The following is a 1237-nucleotide window of genomic DNA, read 5'->3' as shown; positions in this document are numbered from 1 at the left end:
ATAAAAGATCCAAAGATCGTTGTCCCATTTAAGGAGTTTCATTTGACCACGAATGTACCAGGAGATATTCTCTCAAATAGTTCAATTATCTTTTTACTTACCCTTTTTTCAGTTGCGATGGTTTTCTTAGCCAACCCAACGGATTCTCAACGAAGGCCATTCACGTCGGCCAGGATGCCGATCAGTGGAACAGCCGAGCAGTCGTGCCACCGATCAGCTTGTGTGCCACATTCAAGCAATCGGCCCCAGCACAGCATTACGTAAGTGATCAGTTGCGCGGTGCCCGGCTTTCGATCTGAAATGATAGATTTATCATGCCGGCTTTGCAGGGCTTTAAGTATGGTCGAGGCGGTAATCCTACGCGGGACGTTCTCGAACGTTGTCTCGCCTCACTCGACAACGGGCGGTACGGGCTTACATTCGCTTCTGGAATGGGCGCTACGACAACGATCATAACGATGCTAAAGAGCGGCGATCATATGGTGGCAGGTGATGATCTTTACGGCGGTACCAATCGGTTGCTACGCAACGTAGCTATGAACATGGGCATCGAAATCGATTTCATCGATCTTACCAATCTGAAGTTGGTCGAAAAAGCCATCAAACCGAACACAAAACTTTTCTGGATGGAAACGCCGACCAATCCGTTGCTGACGGTGGTGGACATCCGTGCCGTTTCGGATATTGCTCACCAGCGTCCGGGTGTAAGTTGCGTCGAAACTGTCGTGGAAAAGATAAATTCTTTAAAATAGTTCTGTTTCTTCGGGTTTAATAGATCGTCGTAGTGGTGGACAATTCGTTCCTTTCGTCGTACCTTCAGCGCCCGCTCGAGCTCGGTGCCGACGTCGCAATGTACTCGCTGACGAAGTACATGAACGGACACTCTGACGTAATTATGGGCGCATTGGTCACAAACGACGAGCAGATTTACGAGCGGTTGAAGTTTCTGCAAAATGGTAATGATTCCACCAGAAAACTTTGCCTGACCTCCTCGATTCATGATGATTTCATCCACAGCCACCGGAATCGTGCCATCACCGTTCGATTGCTATCTCGTCAATCGCGGCCTGAAAACGCTGTCACTGCGCATGGAGCGACACAAGACCAGCTCGCTAGTTGTCGCCCGATTCCTCGAATCGCACCCGAAAGTCGAACGAGTACTGCACCCGGGACTACCCTCCCATCCGCAGCACGAGCTGGCAAAGCGTCAAACGTACGGTCACAGTGGCATCATGTC

General features: G+C 50.0%; 1 protein-coding gene across 1 annotated transcript; it reads left to right on the top strand.

Annotated features, from left to right (window-relative positions):
• Positions 1-112: 112 nt before the first annotated feature.
• On the top strand, positions 113-1233 carry LOC128277220 (cystathionine gamma-lyase-like; the record flags this gene model as incomplete). Its single annotated transcript, XM_053015661.1, has 4 exons — positions 113-260; positions 330-704; positions 776-956; positions 1018-1233. Coding segments are annotated over 4 exons (920 nt in total), but the record flags the coding sequence as incomplete, so codon positions are not given.
• Positions 1234-1237: the final 4 nt, after the last annotated feature.

Source organism: Anopheles cruzii, unplaced genomic scaffold (genome assembly GCF_943734635.1).
Source record: "Anopheles cruzii unplaced genomic scaffold, idAnoCruzAS_RS32_06 scaffold04730_ctg1, whole genome shotgun sequence".
NCBI classification, from domain to species: domain Eukaryota; kingdom Metazoa; phylum Arthropoda; class Insecta; order Diptera; family Culicidae; genus Anopheles; species Anopheles cruzii.
Note: the sequence above shows the minus strand (reverse complement) of the source record. Positions and strands in the feature narration are given on the sequence as shown.